This window comes from Nesoenas mayeri (genome assembly GCF_963082525.1).
Source record: "Nesoenas mayeri genome assembly, chromosome: 4".
In the NCBI taxonomy this organism is placed as follows: Eukaryota; Metazoa; Chordata; class Aves; order Columbiformes; family Columbidae; genus Nesoenas; species Nesoenas mayeri.
The window spans coordinates 13504539-13519161 of NC_137540.1; the positions used below are offsets into that span (position 1 = coordinate 13504539).

Here is a 14623-nt window from a genome sequence, read left to right on the forward strand (position 1 = left end):
TCGGAGTTAATGGCCTGAAGTACCTCTTTGCATTAGATGACAATACCATCCAGGGACAGGAACCACCACTTCTTCCTTGCTAACTGCTTCCAGACAAGACTCCTGCTAATGTTTATTTGAGCTCCATTTTTTCATCATATCCAGGGGAATAGGGGAGAAAAAAAGCACCTTTGACACCTTATCCTCACAGTAATGAATAGTGCTCTTCTCACAACTCCACATTACTCATACCATCTCCTTATTTCTTTTGCCCTAACTTCTCTCTTTTCTTATTTTTCCATGTCGAAAAATCCACTGCCACGTTCATGAACTACAGCAGAAGGAAGGGCCACTAAACTCCCTATTTGATGGTTTGTTACGTGGCTATGCTATATTTACTTTGCCAGCTCGATCGTTGCCTACAGGTTGGTTGACCACCATGTTTACATCCCTGCTTACATTTAATGGTTAGTGAATTCAAAATTAGACTTTTGCTTCCACCAGCACTGCTGGCTTTGGGGACAACCCTACCCTCATGCTTGGCAGTGACTGCAGGCAGACAGGGTCAGGCCTTTTGGCTAACTTAAAGGCACTGCTTTTTCCGGATGAAAGAAGGCGCTGGCTCCTGGTCGGGAGGATATCTCACCGAGACCACAGGATGCAGTTTTCATGGGATGCTTCTGCACCCGAATGATGCTTCACCTCTCCCACCAGGGCAGCGGAGGGGCAGCGAGGACCCCCGCAGCCCCCCCGGCGGCCGGTTGTGGGGCCGAGCGGCGGGGCGCGGGGCAGCAGAGGGCGCTCCCGGCCCGCGCTTGGAGCACGGCGGCCGGGCTGGCGGGGGCGGCGGGGTCCGCGCTGCCCCGCACCGCGCCGCCGTTTGGGCTACGTGTACTTCGAAGTTTATCGCGGCACAGCGGAGCATCTCTCCGGGGATAAAACGCCTCGGCCGCCGCGCAGCCCCTGATTTCCTGCAAGATCTGCTTTAAAAATAAGACGCAGCGCCCGCCGCCACGTCCCTCGGTGTGGGGGGCAGGAGCGCAGCCGCTCCGCCCCAGCCCGACCGAAGGGTCTCCGCCGCCCCGACTCCCCCCAAGTGCACGCCAACAGCGAACGCCTTTCGGCGGGGAGCGACGTCTCGCTCCCGAGCCGGCCGGCCGGGCACCCTCCCCCGGCAGCCGCCTCCCGAGGCGCGGGGGCCGAGACAGACCCCAGGTGCCCAGGGGCCCCCGCCGGGCGGCCGGGGCGGGGCGGTGGGCGGGACGGTGGTGGGCGGAGCGGCCAATGGGAGGCCGGGGGGTAGCCTGTCCCGGGCGTCAAGAGGGAAGGGATCAATGAGCGCCGGGCAAAGTTGGGGCCGGGCGGCGGCGAGCGCCGCGGCCGTGGATTACAAACCCGGCGGCGCCTCGCGTAGCCGCTGAGCGCCCGGGCATGGTGGCGGGGCGGCGGCTGCTGAGGCGCGACGGAGCGCGGGGTCCCCGGCGGTAGCGGCGGCTGTTGAGCGGCGATGCGGAGCGGCGCCCCCGGCCGTCCCCCAGCCCCGGAGCGGCGGCGGCGGGAGGAGCAGCAGCGGCTGCAGCAACAGCAGCAGAGCGTCCCGTGAGCGCGGCGCGCCGGCGGGTCTGCCCCCGTCCGCGGCGGGGCAGGGGGAGCGGAGCCTCCGCGGGTGAGGAGGGAGGGAAGGGGCCGGGAGCGGTCGGGGCGGCTGTCGGGGGGAGGCGGACCCCCGGGGGGCTCCGCTGAGCGCCGGGACCCCGCTCCGGGGCGCTGCCCCCACCGGGGCGCCATGGGCCGTCCCCCCGCCGCCCGCGGGGCTCCGTCTCTGCTTCTGCTGTCGCTGCTGCTGCTGCCGCTGGGCGCCGCCGCGGGGCCCCGCCAGGTCTTCCAGGTGCTGGAGGAGCAGCCGCCCGGCACCTGGGTGGGCACCATCGCCACTCGCCCCGGCTTCACCTACCGCCTGAGCGAGCACCACGCCCTCTTCTCCATCAACGCCACCTCGGGTGCCCTGCACACCCGTGCCACCATCGACCGCGAAAGCCTGGCTAGCGATGTGGTGGACCTGGTGGTGCTCTCCAGCCAGCCCACCTACCCCAGCGAGGTGCGGGTCCTGGTGCTCGACCTCAACGACAACGCGCCTGTCTTCCCCGACCCCTCCATCGTGGTGACTTTCAAGGAGGACACGGGCAGCGGGCGCCAGCTTATCCTGGACACAGCCACTGATGCTGACAGCGGCACTAACGGTGTGGACCACAGCTCCTATCGCATTGTGGCTGGCAATGAGGAGGGGTGTTTCCGGCTCAACATCACCCTCAACCCCAGTGGTGAAGGGGCTTTCTTACACCTGGTTTCCCGTGGTGGGCTGGACCGGGAGGCTACCCCCACCTACCAGCTATTGGTGCAAGTGGAGGACAAGGGCGAGCCCCGTCGGCGAGGGTACCTGCAAGTCAACGTCACTGTCCAGGACATCAATGACAACCCACCCATCTTCAGCCAGACTCTTTACCAGGCAAGAGTGCCTGAGGATGCGCCTGTTGGGGCCAGTGTTCTCCAGGTGGCAGCAGCGGATGCTGATGAAGGCACCAATGCTGACATCCGCTACCGCCTGGAAGGAGGTGATGGTGGCGGTGGTGGGGAGGGGGCTGGCAGCCTCCCATTTGAGGTGGACCCTGAGAGTGGAGTGATCCGCATCCGGGAGTGCCTGGACTATGAGATGCGGCAGCAGTACTCGCTAACGGTGCAGGCAATGGACCGAGGCGTGCCGGCATTGAGCGGCCGAGCTGAGGCCCTCATCCGCCTGCTTGACGTCAATGACAACGAGCCCCGGGTGAAGTTTCGCTATTTCCCAGCCACCTCCCGCTTTGCCTCCGTGGATGAGAATGCGGCTCCTGGTACTGTAGTGGCCCTGCTGACGGTGAGCGATGCTGACTCCCCTGCAGCCAACGGGAACATCTCTGTGTCAATCCTGGCGGGAAATGAGCAGCGGCACTTTGAGGTGCACAGCAGTAAGGTACCTAACCTCAGCCTTATAAAGGTAGCAGCCGCATTGGACCGGGAGCGCATCCCAGCCTATAACCTTACAGTGGCGGTGGCTGATAACTATGGGGCCCCACCCCCAGGCTCCCCCACTTCTGCCTTTTCCCCTGATGGGGCGGTGGCAGCTCCTGTGAGCCGCTCATCGGTAGCTAGTTTGGTGATCTTTGTGAATGACATCAACGACCACCCCCCTGTCTTTGGACAGTCGGTCTACAGAGTAAATATCAGTGAGGAGGTGCCCCTGGGCAGCTACGTGCGAGGCCTGAGTGCCACGGACCGTGACTCGGGCCTCAATGCCAACCTCAAATACAGCATCGTCTCAGGCAATGAGCTTGGCTGGTTTCGCATCAGTGAGCACAGCGGGTTGGTCACCACGGCTGGCCCCGAGGGTGGCAGTGCCGGGCATGCTGCAGGCATGTCCATCTCCAGTGGGCTGGACAGGGAGACTGCTTCTCAGGTGGTGCTCAACATCAGTGCCCGTGACCAGGGTGTGCAGCCCAAGTTTTCCTATGCACAGCTGGTGGTGACCATCCTGGATGTCAATGACAACAAACCTCGCTTCAGTCAACCCGAGGGCTACCAGGTGTCCCTTGCTGAAAACTCCCCATCAGGAACTGAGCTGCTGGTCCTGAGTGCCACAGATGGGGACCTGGGGGACAATGGGACTGTCCGCTTTTCCCTGCAGGAAGCTGAGCCGGCACTGGCAGTGGTTGGCCCCTCCTCAGTGACTCCTCGACGTGTCTTTCGCTTGGATCCTGTGTCAGGCAAGCTCAGCACCATTTCACAGCTGGACAGGGAGGAGCAGGCTCACTTTTCCCTGCAGGTTCTGGCCACTGACTTAGGCTCTCCTCCCCTTTTTTCAATAACACGAGTTAATGTGAGTCTCCTGGATGTGAATGACAATAGCCCCGTGTTTTACCCTGTGCAGTATTTTGCCCATATCCAAGAGAATGAGCCAGCTGGAACCTATGTGACCACAGTGTCTGCCACAGACCCTGATCTGGGACCCAATGGGACGGTCAAGTACAGCATCTCAGCTGGAGACACATCCAGGTTTCAGGTCCATGGCCAGACAGGGGTCATCACAACAAAAATAGCCCTTGACAGGGAGGAGAAAACTGCTTATCAACTGCAGATTGTGGCTACTGATGGTGGCCATCTTCATTCACAGAACCAAGCCATTGTCACCATCACTGTCTTGGACACTCAGGACAATCCACCTGTTTTCAGCCAGGGCATGTACAGTTTTGTTGTCTTTGAAAATGTTGCCCTAGGTTACCATGTAGGTACTGTTTTTGCCTCCACCATGGACCTCAACACCAATATCAGTTACCTTATTACGACAGGTGACCAAAGGGGCATGTTTGCCATCAACAGAGTGACAGGACAGATCACCACAGCCAGTATTATTGACAGGGAGGAGCAAGCATTTTACCAGCTGAAGGTGGTAGCTAGTGGTGGAGCGATAACTGGAGACACTATGGTCAATATAACTGTCAAAGATTTAAATGACAATTCTCCACACTTTATTCATGCAGTAGAAAGTGTAAATGTGGTTGAAAACTGGAAAGCTGGGCATACCATATTCCAGGCCAAAGCTGTTGATCCTGATGAAGGTGTTAATGGCATGGTCCTTTACAGCCTTAAGCAAAACCCAAAGGGCTTGTTTTCAATCAGTGAACAAACAGGTGCAATAAGCTTAATAGGGCCACTTGATATAAATGCTGGGTCTTACCAGGTTGAAATCCTGGCCTCGGATATGGGGGTGCCACAGCTGTCCTCTAACTTTATCCTGACTGTCTCTGTCCATGATGTAAATGATAACCCACCTGTGTTTGACCAGCTTTCTTATGAAATTACTATTTTGGAGTCAGAGCCTGTGAATTCCAGGTTCTTTAAGGTGCAGGCTTCTGACAAAGACTCGGGAGTGAACGGTGAAATAGCTTATAGTATAATTGAAGGAAATACTGGGGATGCCTTTGGCATATTCCCAGATGGTCAGCTGTATATAAAGAGTGAACTGGACCGTGAACTTCAGGAAAGATATGTTTTACTTGTTGTTGCCTCTGACAGAGCAGTAGAACCACTCAATGCTACTGTGAATGTGACTGTAATTCTGGAGGATGTAAATGATAATAGACCCCTGTTCAACAGTACCAATTATGTATTTTATTTTGAAGAGGAGCAGAGAGGTGGTTCGTCTGTAGGTAAAATAAATGCTGTAGATAAAGACTTTGGGCCAAATGGTGAAATCAGATATTCGTTTGAGCATATGCACCCAGATTTTGAGCTGAACACCGTAACTGGGGAAATAAGAAGCACTCATCAGTTTGACAGAGAAGCTCTTATGAGACAAAGGGGAGCTGCAGTATTTAGTCTTACGGTAATAGCAACAGATCAGGGGTTGCCAAAGCCTCTAAGGGATCAGGCAACTGTACAAATCTACGTGAAAGACATAAATGACAATGCCCCCAAATTTTTGAAAGATCTCTACCAAGCTACTGTATCAGAATTGGCTGCAAATCTGACACAGGTTCTGAGAGTTTCTGCCTCAGATGTTGATGAAGGGATTAATGGATTGATTCACTACTCTGTAATCAAGGGAAATGAAGAAAAACGGTTTGCAATAGACAGTAGCACAGGCCAAGTGACCTTAGTAGGCAAACTAGATCATGAAGCTACTGCATCATATTTGCTTGTCATCCAAGCAGTGGACTCTGGAGCGGTTTCCCTAAGTTCAACTTGCATGTTGAGTATTGATGTATTGGATGAAAATGACAACAGTCCTTCCTTTCCTAAAACAACCTTGTTAGTGGATGTCTTGGAAAATATGAGAGTTGGTGAACTTGTGTCATCTGTCACTGCCACTGATTCTGATTCCGGTGACAATGCTGACCTCCACTACAGCATTACAGGGACAAACAATCATGGGACCTTCAGCATCAGTCCAAACACTGGTAGTATTTTTCTTGCAAAGAAACTGGACTTTGAGACACAATCTCTGTATAAGCTAAATATAACAGCAAAAGACCAAGGAAGGCCACCACGATCATCTACAATGTCAGTAGTAATACATGTTAGGGATTTTAATGACAACCCTCCTAATTTTCCTCCAGGGGACATCTTTAAATCTATTGTTGAGAATGTTCCTGTTGGTAGTTCTGTCATTTCTGTGACTGCTCATGATCCAGATGCAGATATTAATGGGCAACTAACATATGCAATCATTCAACAGATGCCAAGGGGTAATCATTTCCGTATAGATGAAGTCAGAGGAACAATATTTACCAATGCTGAAATAGATCGTGAGTTTGCTAATCTCTTTGAGTTAACGGTCAAAGCCACTGATCAGGCTGTTCCTGTGGAGTCCAGACGATTTGCTTTGAAGAATGTTACCATTTTAGTGACAGATCAAAATGACAATGTGCCTGTATTCATATCGCAAAATGCTCTCGCAGCTGACCCTTCAGTTGTGATTGGTTCTATCCTAACGACGATTATTGCTGCAGATCCTGATGAGGGTGCCAATGGAGAAGTGGAATATGAAATAATCAATGGAGATACCGAAACCTTCATTGTGGATCGCTATAGTGGAGATTTAAGAGTAGCGTCAACTTTGGTGCCTTCTCAGCTTATATACAATCTCATAGTTTCTGCCACAGATCTTGGCCCTGAGAGAAGAAAATCCACTACCGAGATGACTATAATTCTGCAGGGGGGTGACGGGCCTGTTTTCACTCAGCCAAAATACATAACCATCTTAAAAGAAGGTGAGCCTATTGGGACAAACGTGATATCTATTGAAGCAGCGAGTCCGCGGGGCTCTGAAGCTCAGGTGGAATATTACATTGTGTCGGTCCGATGTGAAGATAGAAGTCTTGGGCGCCTCTTCACCATCGGGCGCCATACTGGTGTCATCCAGACCGCTGCCATTTTGGACAGGGAACAAGGAGCACGTCTCTACTTGGTGGATGTTTATGCCATTGAAAAATCGTCTGTTTTGCCCCGCACGCAACGAGCAGAGGTAAAGCTTTTTATTCAGTAATTATTTACGTGTTTGCTTTCTAAATGAGCCACTTAGTGTGCTTGTTGTTAGCTGTTTTATAGATGGTAGTAAGCAGCAGAAAACCTGAAACCTAAGTCTGTTGGTTTGTTAAAAATAACCTTTCAATTAGTATACCTCAAACTGTTTTCCTCAAAGGTACCTCTAGAAATTTGAGAGAGACTTAGACATAGTGCTTAAGTCTGGCTACCGTAGACACAATGTTGGTCAAATAAATGTTAGGTGCTAAACTTCAGGTGCTAAAAGCTTTAATCACAGGCATTTCAGAGTTTTGTATGCTGCCTTCTTTTAGCAGTCATTAATTAAGTCTTTCTATTCCTATGTGAATTACAACCAAACTTCTTTCACTACAGTCATCATGTCAGTATTTGTCTGAGAATTGGCCAGTAGGGGCCATTGCTCTCTAAACAGCTTATCTAGTGTCTTGGATGTGCTTGGTGTATATGCCGGTCAAGTCCTTCAGATAGGTCTCCTCATGCATCTCCAATTTAGGTTACTTCTTTACCCTCACTGATGAGCATGAAAATTGTATTATTTCTGTTCTTGGTTGTGAAAGATGGTATCCTTATCACAAAGCCATTTGATTTGGTGTTGACTGAAGGGTCTTTAACTGTTCTCTGCATGATTAGCTTGAGGAGCACAGGGTGGCAAACAGGTTTGAAACATCAGCTGTGAAGTGTGTTTTATTTGCTCTGTCTGGTAACAGAGCCGCAGAACTGATCACTTACAACATTCTTACTGTTTTCTGTGGGAAAACCGAGAAGCCTGATGTGAAAGGGTGCCTTGTGTTTGTTTTAACTTGTATTATCTTCTGCAGCTGCCCTCTGCACTTCGCTATGAGCCTTTTAACTTGCGGTTCCTGGAAGTCTGGGGCTGGCACTGCTGAGTGGGTCAACCAGCAGAGGATGCTGGTAGCATGTGGTGGTTTCAGCCATTTCCCATGCCAGCTGAGCATATTGCCTCAGTATCTGTGCATAGTTCTGTGCATCCCAGGTGTCACCCCCAGCTATGCTTCCACTTGGGAATTACATCTCAGTTTCGAGTCACCAAGTGTGGTGGTTTGGGTTTTTTCTTTTTGATTTTAGCAGACGTGTATTTCTAATTCTTACTTGACAGCTGTTGTTTATTTTTCTCTTTATTGGCACTTTGTTGTTGTTTTACTGTAGTTTTAATTAAAATAATTATACGTAGGTAACCTTTCCCTATACTGGTAGTGACTGATGCTCTGTGAAGTGGTTGTTAGGCAAGAAATTTGAGCAGTGTTCAAACTCACATTTCATAGCATTGATGAAAGTGTTCATCTTAGTGTGTGTACTATATACTGTTGATTACTGTTGATTATAATGCTTTGAAGAGCAATAACGTATTGTAAAATGACCTGTTCCAGTAGTGCTGCTGGTTTAAATAATGCATGCTATTTTTATTAGTAGATTCCTGGTTTATATATCTTTGTACCCTGCTAGCAATTTGTAAAATTTATCATTTTTTATTCAAATTATTTTGTCTTGACATGCAGTTGTTTTGAGTATTAAGCCTTCATCAGTGGGTATCTGGATCACAGTCCAGTAACTTTGAGTCTGCCTGCATGGCTGAAACATTTCTTGACTGAAGAAGGACTTACAAGAGACCCGGTGGTTGCAATAGGCTGGCATGTTGTAAAAGTATTTAATATGAATATTTAGTGAGCAGGGAAGAGAACAACCATTGAAACTTTAAACAAATTTTGCATTGTTGGAAGCAAACCACTCCTGAAATCAAAAGCAAATGTTTTATTCTGTAAAGAACATTGAAAGCAATAGTGGGAGCTGGGATTTCATATTACTGGTTGCATCTTTATAGCTTCTAAAATGCTTCTTCTCCCAAATGTAATTAGCTTACTGTGTTTCTTTAGAAACATATTATAAATTATAATCAGCTATCAACTTTAAAAAATATAACCATATGCAGTCAGTCTCTTGACTGATTTAATTTCTCTGGAATGGCTTTTGCTGTCCCACACTTGCACAAGAACTGCTACAGTAAAATTCTTTGTGCAAGTTGACTGTCAGTAGTTGCTGAATAAGCAATGTAGCTTTTTTCTGTGTTTCTTTTGGATGTTAAATTTTTTGTTCGCTTGGGTAGTGATTTGATGTATCAAATGCACACATTCCAGTCTTAGAGTTTACTGCCAATCTTCTTTCATTAAAAAAACCCCAAACAGCCAGCACCCGAGTATGTGAACATTATTTCTTCTCTTTGGACACTCACCTTAAAGCACACAGATATGGAAGTCTTGGTGCATCAAACGTGTAATTCAGAAGCTTCCATGTTTTCATCCAATCCTGGTTTGTAAGGTGGTGGTTTGAGGGTTGGTGAAACCAGAACACTGACAAACGACAATGAATGTGCATGAACATAGGTATGAGAATATATAAATAATATATATAAAATACATTAAAACATATATATGAGTATCTAAAGCCACAAAACTTTAAGTGTTCTTTTGCACATAATGTCTTAAGCTTTTTTTGATATGTATGTGGCACGATGAAGACTGATTTTAGATTTCTCCATGAGAAATGATGCAGGCGTGCAGACAAAACCTAATAGGTCTGATACCACTGTACCTGACGGTTTTCTGAGCAAATATAAGCTGTGTGGATATAAGTCTTGTTTGTTTGTTTTCTGGGTTCTTTGTGAAAGAAAGCTTGAGTATTTTATATATATATTTTTTTTTTTATTTCCTCTCTTATGAAGAGTATGGTGGGTTTTGTTTCTGAACCTGCTTAAAGGAAAGGGAAAAAACAACAATGGGATATGCTTAACAACTCCTCCATTCTTCTTCGCTGTCTGCTATGCCTTCTGCCCTGATGCCAGACATCATCTTAATTGCACTGTGCCATGCAAGTGAACCACTGAGCACTCAGAGCCATTCAGTGTTCAACTTGCTGGCTGAGATTGATAAAGAGAGCAGCAGTAGCAAGAAAGTTAATAGATCTTTTGTTTAATGCAGACTTTAGGAATGGGTTTGGGTGGCAGATACCTGGTGTGAAATAAAGATATTTGCAGCTTTGAAAGAGTCACTAAGCATTGCCTAGTCAAGATGTAGTATAAAAGAAGAGCAGACTTGCGTGAAACCACTTATTCTGTAAGTGAATCAATCCATGTCCTTGGGAAATTCTGCCTTTTTTTTTTTTCAATCAACTCTATTGAAAAAATCTGCCCAACTCCAGCTGAAAGTCTCTTTCCAGTCTTTCTCATCCATCTATGTGGTTTGCCTTGTAGGGTCAGACTACTGATCCATAGCTACTGGGGCTGCGTTCCAGCCTTTGCAGAAGAGGGGTCCAAGGCAAGAGCTATGCAATGGCAGGACTGTGGTGAATCCCTTTCTGAACCTATAGAAGCTGGCATGCCTTGAAACGGAAGATTTACATTTTATTTTCAGTAAAGCAATGGCAAACAGATTAGAAAACTAAGAGCTGTTTATTTACAGTTTGTGGATTTTTTTTTTTTTTTAGCAGTAAGGTTTTATATTAGTGTATGCTTTTGTGCTTGTTAATATTATTAATATATGGAGAGAAAAGTGGGGTGTTTTCAGAAAAGTGAAAATCATGAGGTAAATCTTTATGCTCAAAGTACCAAATACTTTGAGATTTGCAATGAAAACACAAGTAATCATTCCTTTGTGTTTTAGAGCCAAACAGTGTAATTTTGGATAACTGTTATTGAATTTGCAAACTTTTTTTTTTTTTTTAAAGTGGACTTTTAGCCTATTTCTGTGTTATCTACAGTGACAAACCAGATGATCTGACATTATGTGAAAGTGTTACGTGGTCAGTCTCAGGTTTTTCCCCTCTTGTATTAATCATTAGGTGTTTTACTGACTGTTCTTCTCTGAAAATAAAAGAAAATAATCTGGGTGTCCTGAAGGGAGCCCTTTTGTTTGCTGTTTTATGTCTTTTTACATGTTCTGCTGAAGGAAAAAAAACTCAACAACTGCTTAGCTCCTTTCTTTTGGGTCTCCAACATAAATTCTCTTTTTACCTCTTCAGGCAGGGCTGAGGGCTTTACCATCATGATTTTATATTTAATGTAGAATGACTAATGCATATTGGCATCACTTGAAAACCACATGACTTTATTCAATCCTGCCTTCCAAAACAATAATCGTATACTGTGTGATATTTTGTGTGGTCGTATGTTGTACCCTGTTTCTTGGATGGCAATAATAATAGGAACCTAGGGACAATACCTCATCTTCTGTGATGTGTTACTAGGGATTAAACAGAATTAGACAATGTCTAGTTTGCATGCTTAACCCTTTAGTGGACAACTTTGAAAGGACCAGTGGGTTTGCTAGGGACCAGTGGTGCTAACATGTATATCATGTTGTGATAGATGAGATGGTAACAGTTTGGGTGTTGAACTATTTGTTCAGTTAAACATCTTTCATGTATTTAAAATAAGTTGATCATTTCCGAGGAAAGGAGAGAAGGATATAAATGAAGAAAGTGTATAAACTTTAAATGAAAGATTTAGTGATGGTATTAATTTGTAAAGGCAGAGGCAGATCAATGTTTCTATTAGCACTTTTTGTCTGTTAACATGCTCTTGTCTCCATTTTCAGACAGGGAAACATGAGGCACTGAGTTTTCTTCTGCACTTGCACATTCGAAGCTTCCTCTTGCGCTGCTTTTCATGACTGGCACTATTGGGAAGCTTGGACTTGCATGTCAGGGGAGGCTTTTGTCCCTCAAATCCATAGTCCAGAAAACAGGATTCTTGAATCGGGTAAGATATGGGAATTTTAGACAGTGCTTTCTGCTGGCATAGTAAAGATCTGGAAATAAAGACAGACAGGCGGAAGGAATGGCCCCTGTCCCACTGGAAATAACATCATCACACATTTCATCTTGACTCAGTGTGAACTGCAGCCATGGCCATAAAACCATGATCGCATGGTGTAACTAGTTTATGTGTGGCTTTTTGTCTCAGCCTGGCCTAGATCCTGTGGCTTAGCTAGCTCTGTGTCACTCCTGCATGCTGCAGCTCCTCACTGGACCTAGGAGTGAGATGGAGACACTCAAAAACTGACTCCTCCACTGCCTGTATCTCATGCAGAGCTCCAGAGACTTGGACTTAAGAAAGGGAAGATGCTGCTAAAGCAGTTGTGACGAAGTGTGTTGCAGCAGAGGCTGCCTGAGCCGTAACGAGCATGGTGGTTCCCTTGTGCTGTTTGAGCTGGGTACCACCACAGGGATGCGTGGGTGCCACCAAGGTTACATGTGGGCAAGACTTACCTAACACCCTTTTGAGAGAAGGAAAAGGGTGAAATAGTGAAGCAAAACTCTTCAGGTGTTACTTTTCTTTCCAAGCTGGCTGATGGTGGAGTGCTTTAAATTTAGTAAGAGAATTTGAAACACACTTCAGAGAAGTCTTATCTGGCATGTCTCATATTTACCAGTGCAAATAAGAACAATGGAGTACTCCTTGTATTCATGCTATTTATAAACCGTTTTATTCTTTAATGATGCATGGCACATTAATTGTAGCTTGACAAAGGAAACTACTTATGAAACATTTGAGTAAACAATTAAAATCTGCTGCCTTGTCCAAGCTCCAAAGCCATTTGTTTACCCTAGTGCTGATATTGCTGATTCTGAGAAATATGTATTTAAGTTAGTGCTGTCATTTGTAATGATCTGAAAAGGGATCTTTAAGCTCTTGAACTGAAGTGGGAGATGAATGTGCCGTATGTCAAACTGTTCCAAACTGATTTGTGGGTTTCAGTTCAAAGTTGTCCCTTTTTTAATGCCCTCTGATTTCTTTAATGATTCTGCCTTGCTACATTTTCTTAATATCTAGAATTTCTCATTTCTTTGCTATTTTAGCAGCCTCTGGGCATTTTTGCATGTGAGGTCATTTCATAATCTTTATGTTAAAAATCACTAGACTTTAAAAACAACATTCATTATTATGGAAAATATTATCTTTCATGTCTCTAATGTAAACACTAGAAATAATAGCCAAAAACCAGAGCAAAATTTTCATGTGCTTATTTTTGCTAAGTGTTAAATTCTTCATAGGAATCTGTAAATGATTCTTGGCTTCTATCAATGTTAATGAGCGAGTCATTTTCCATGTAAAATGATACCTCCATCCCTGAGCTGCTGGAGTGCAGGTTTCTTTCCATGTGTTAGTGTTATATGAAGCAATTGGCGGCTGTTCATTTAGGCAAAATTCAGAACGTGGTCACCTAAGCCTGCTTGCCCTCTTGGTGCTCCAGCTCTCACCCTTAGCTTTACTGGAGTAAGAGTACAATTGTTGTTGGCTCCTTAAATCTTTGCTATTGCATTTTTCTGTGAATATCTTGAACCTTGAGAGAGCAAGTGCTGCATCTCATCAGAGGATATTCATACCCTTTTGACTGACAGGAGGAGATGTTTCCATAGTGTCTTCTGAGTCTTTTCAGAGGTTGGATGTTGTTGAACCACCATTCCAAGGGCTGCTTCCCACCCCTCCTATAACAAGGTGCTCGTCTTGTTTATATCAAAGCAAGCCTTTGGCATGACATGGTTATACTGGTTCAGTTTGTTTTAACTGTGTCCAGTCTAGGGAGTAGCATTACTGTTAAGTCAGTTTCGTTTCTTACCCGCATAATTGTGTCTGTGTAAAACCTATGTGTAAGACAAGCCCTAATACTCTAGGGTTCTAATTAGAAAATAAATTTATGGTGACTAAAATTGAAGTAAAACAAAGAGTTTTCTTAACATATTCTTGTAATCAGGAAAAGTGATGCCAGATCAGTATGGTACATGAGTACCATACTGATTTGTTTCAGTAAATTTATAGCCTGACTTCACTTTGCCAAGAATAATACCAGATATGTTACAAAAACTTTGTTTTACTACGATGTTTCTCTCTATTCTAATAAATCTTATTTTTAATTAGACCCCCCTTAGTCTAAACTGTCACCCAGGTTTGTGTTTGTAGTGATCTGGTTTTGTTTACTTCCTCAAAGCAATAACATACCTAAAGGACAGTAGAACAGATGGAAACTGATTGCTATGCTTACACTGTAAAAATACATATAGTTGCATTAGTTAATGCAAAATTATTTCAAAGAGCCTATTATGAAGTGGTAATTTATATGCCAACAGCTATGCAAAAAGTAATGAAAACAAACATTTGCCTTAGCATTTAATGTTCTGCAGTCTTCTCACATATGCAATGTTAATAGGCTGTTGCTTGTATTGACATAACGATCTTCAATTAGTGTATAAGGGCTTTACTATATTTAATGCAGCCATCCTGACATCCAGCTCTACAGACAGAAATGCGTGCTCATGGTGCAAACATTCAGCAGCCTCTGAGGCTCAGAGAGACAGAGGGACCCTGGAGGGGTCTTTCTTTTGGAGAAGAGCATCTTCTTGCAGTGTATCACCATCCTCCTGTCTCTACCCTGTGTCCTGGAGGTGGCATCCGCTAGTAGAGTTTGGGTCCCCTGCAGCAGCCACATAAGGGAAGCAACTCCTGAGAGCCCTATGAAGTTGGTCTGGATCCTCTAAT

General features: G+C 46.0%; 1 protein-coding gene across 1 annotated transcript in view; it reads left to right on the top strand.

Annotated features, from left to right (window-relative positions):
• Positions 1–1765: 1765 nt before the first annotated feature.
• FAT4 (FAT atypical cadherin 4) overlaps positions 1766–14623 on the top strand; it is a gene marked incomplete at both ends in the record, with an annotated part of 145831 nt that continues 132973 nt past the window's right edge. The window contains one exon of the mRNA XM_080344357.1: positions 1766–7036. Coding sequence (XP_080200483.1) covers positions 1766–7036 — 5271 coding nt within the window. The remainder of the gene's footprint in view (positions 7037–14623) is intronic.